Source organism: Guillardia theta, assembly GCF_000315625.1.
Source record: "Guillardia theta CCMP2712 unplaced genomic scaffold GUITHscaffold_592, whole genome shotgun sequence".
NCBI lineage: Eukaryota > Cryptophyceae > Pyrenomonadales > Geminigeraceae > Guillardia > Guillardia theta.
This window is the reverse complement of record NW_005434124.1, coordinates 1,808-3,818: the sequence shown is the minus strand read 5'-3', so window position 1 is coordinate 3,818 and position 2,011 is coordinate 1,808. Positions and strand designations below refer to the sequence as shown.

The 2,011-nt window shown below is 59.7% G+C and overlaps 1 protein-coding gene across 1 annotated transcript; it reads right to left on the bottom strand.

Moving 5' to 3' along the window:
• On the bottom strand, nucleotides 1-497 carry GUITHDRAFT_122952 (hypothetical protein; the record flags this gene model as incomplete). The annotated part of the gene is made up of 2 exons (XM_005817757.1): nucleotides 1-379; nucleotides 438-497. Coding segments are annotated over 2 exons (439 nt in total), but the record flags the coding sequence as incomplete, so codon positions are not given.
• Nucleotides 498-2,011: the final 1,514 nt, after the last annotated feature.

Below are 2,011 nucleotides of genomic sequence, written 5' to 3'. Positions count from 1 at the left end.
CCTCCAGGCTCACGTCCGCCCCGAGCATCCACGCGAGCTGGCGGAGCTTGAGCCAGGCCTGCCGGAGCTCCTGGAGCTCGTGGGGGTCGTCGGGGTTCCTCCAGCGGCGGTTGGAGAAGAAGTAGCGCGCGCTGCTGCTCCTCGAGAAGTCCGTCGCCTCCACCTCGTCGGGGAGGATGCAGCGGTCGCGGATCTTGGTGAAGCCGTTGTGCTCGAGGACCTTGTTGAACTCCACCTCCCTCACCCCGTACCCCCCGAACGTCTGCTCCGCGCTACGGGCGGCGGCCGGGATGCAGTCACAGAGGGCGTCGTAGAGGGAGAGGCGGCCCTTGCGGGGGATGAAGAGGTGGCTGAAGGAGGCAGGGACGGCTCGGGAGACCTGAGAGCAGGGGTCAGGCCAGAGGAGGGAGGAGATGAGATGAGGGGGAGGGGCATACCGCTTGTGCGAAGGCGAGGGCGACGGCCTTGGAGGCGGGGGAGGCAGAGGGCCGAACCATGGCAGGGAATTCAGAGTTTTCAGCTGTGTGCTTGAGATCTGGGTTAGAGGACGACAACCGATGCAGCAAGCACGGTGAGGAGGTCAAGCAAGAGGGAGAGGAGGAGGAGGGAGGCGGGTTCGGGCTCGAGGCCCTTTATTTACTTTATAAAGTTGCACCTCGCTAACTAGTACCCCATAGTCTCTCCGGATCCGCGCAGGACCGGTGGTGGTAGTGTATATTATGGCGTTTTACCGATGGTCGAGAGATGCCGATGGTAACGTGACGAAGATCAGCAATGCTGCCGATGACGGAAATAGCGAAAAAGAGCGGGAAGCTTTCGGGTCGTTCCGTTGTAAACTTCAAGAGGAGCTTGTGCGGCTGAGCGAAGGAATGAGAATGATCTGACAGGCTGTGGCCCTTGAGCTCCCGAAGGAGTTAGCAGAGGTCACTGCTGACTCTTTTAAATGTCGTTTTACTCTTCGGACCGACTCGACAGGTTTCCAATGGTAACGTGATAGGGGAAGATAAAATCTGCTCAACCGAAGTTTCGGACCGGGATCATAAGCGAGTCCTTGACCTACTGATTTACAAGTTAGTAGTGGCGTGACTGGTCACCGGGTTGAGATCGCTCACTTGATTTTCAGTTTGCAGTGCAGTGTCCGGGTTGGGCTCATAACGTGCCCCCCGCCCGGCAAGTTAGTGACGACCCTCAGTGACTCGGTCCGACGGTCATCGGGACTCAGTCCAGGCCCGGCCCGGAAGCCTGGGCGCCCTGTGTCATCATTGAATTGTGATAGGGATTGACGGCCCGGCGGCCAACCCTACCCCACCCCATATAACCCTACTGAGTACTTCACTTGACCCGCTATAACCCTACTACCCCCCTTTACTAGTATGAGTACCCACGAAAATAGGACTAGTATTTCTTCTGTCCTGCAAAACCAAGCACACATGTATCTCAGTGCTTTCTCTACTCTATTCTACTTCACTCCATACCACCTTCTCTCCTTCGCGCCATACATTGCAGCCCGTCCTCCCTAAGCCCGCCACCTCCTCCGGCGTCTCCCCCCACCCTACAAACGGAAGCTCCTCCTCCAGCCAGCTCTCCTCCTCCTCCCTCGCCTCGCCAAGCAGGCTTAGCTCCCACGGCTCTGACTGGACGGCCATGACATCCCGCCGAGTACTGAGAAGGCAACCTGCATCCTTGAGCTCATCTCTCAATATCTCCTCGCCGTGCAACACAGACAGTGGCAGCCCTACCGCCGGTACCTCGCTCACGGCGACTGCCTCCATTTCAGTCAATGAAGCCTTGTTCTCTGTCCCCTCGCCTCTCCCTCCCTTCCTCCCCGTCCTCGCCTTCCGGTACACCCGACGCGGCGCCTTGCTCCAGTTCACCGTCATCTCCGCCCACGCCCCGTACCTCTCCCGGCAGCACTGCTCCAGCGCCTCCAGGCTCACGTCCGCCCCGAGCCTGCACGCGAGCTGGCGGAGCTTGAGCCAGGCCTGCCGGAGCTCCTGGAGCTCGTGGGGGT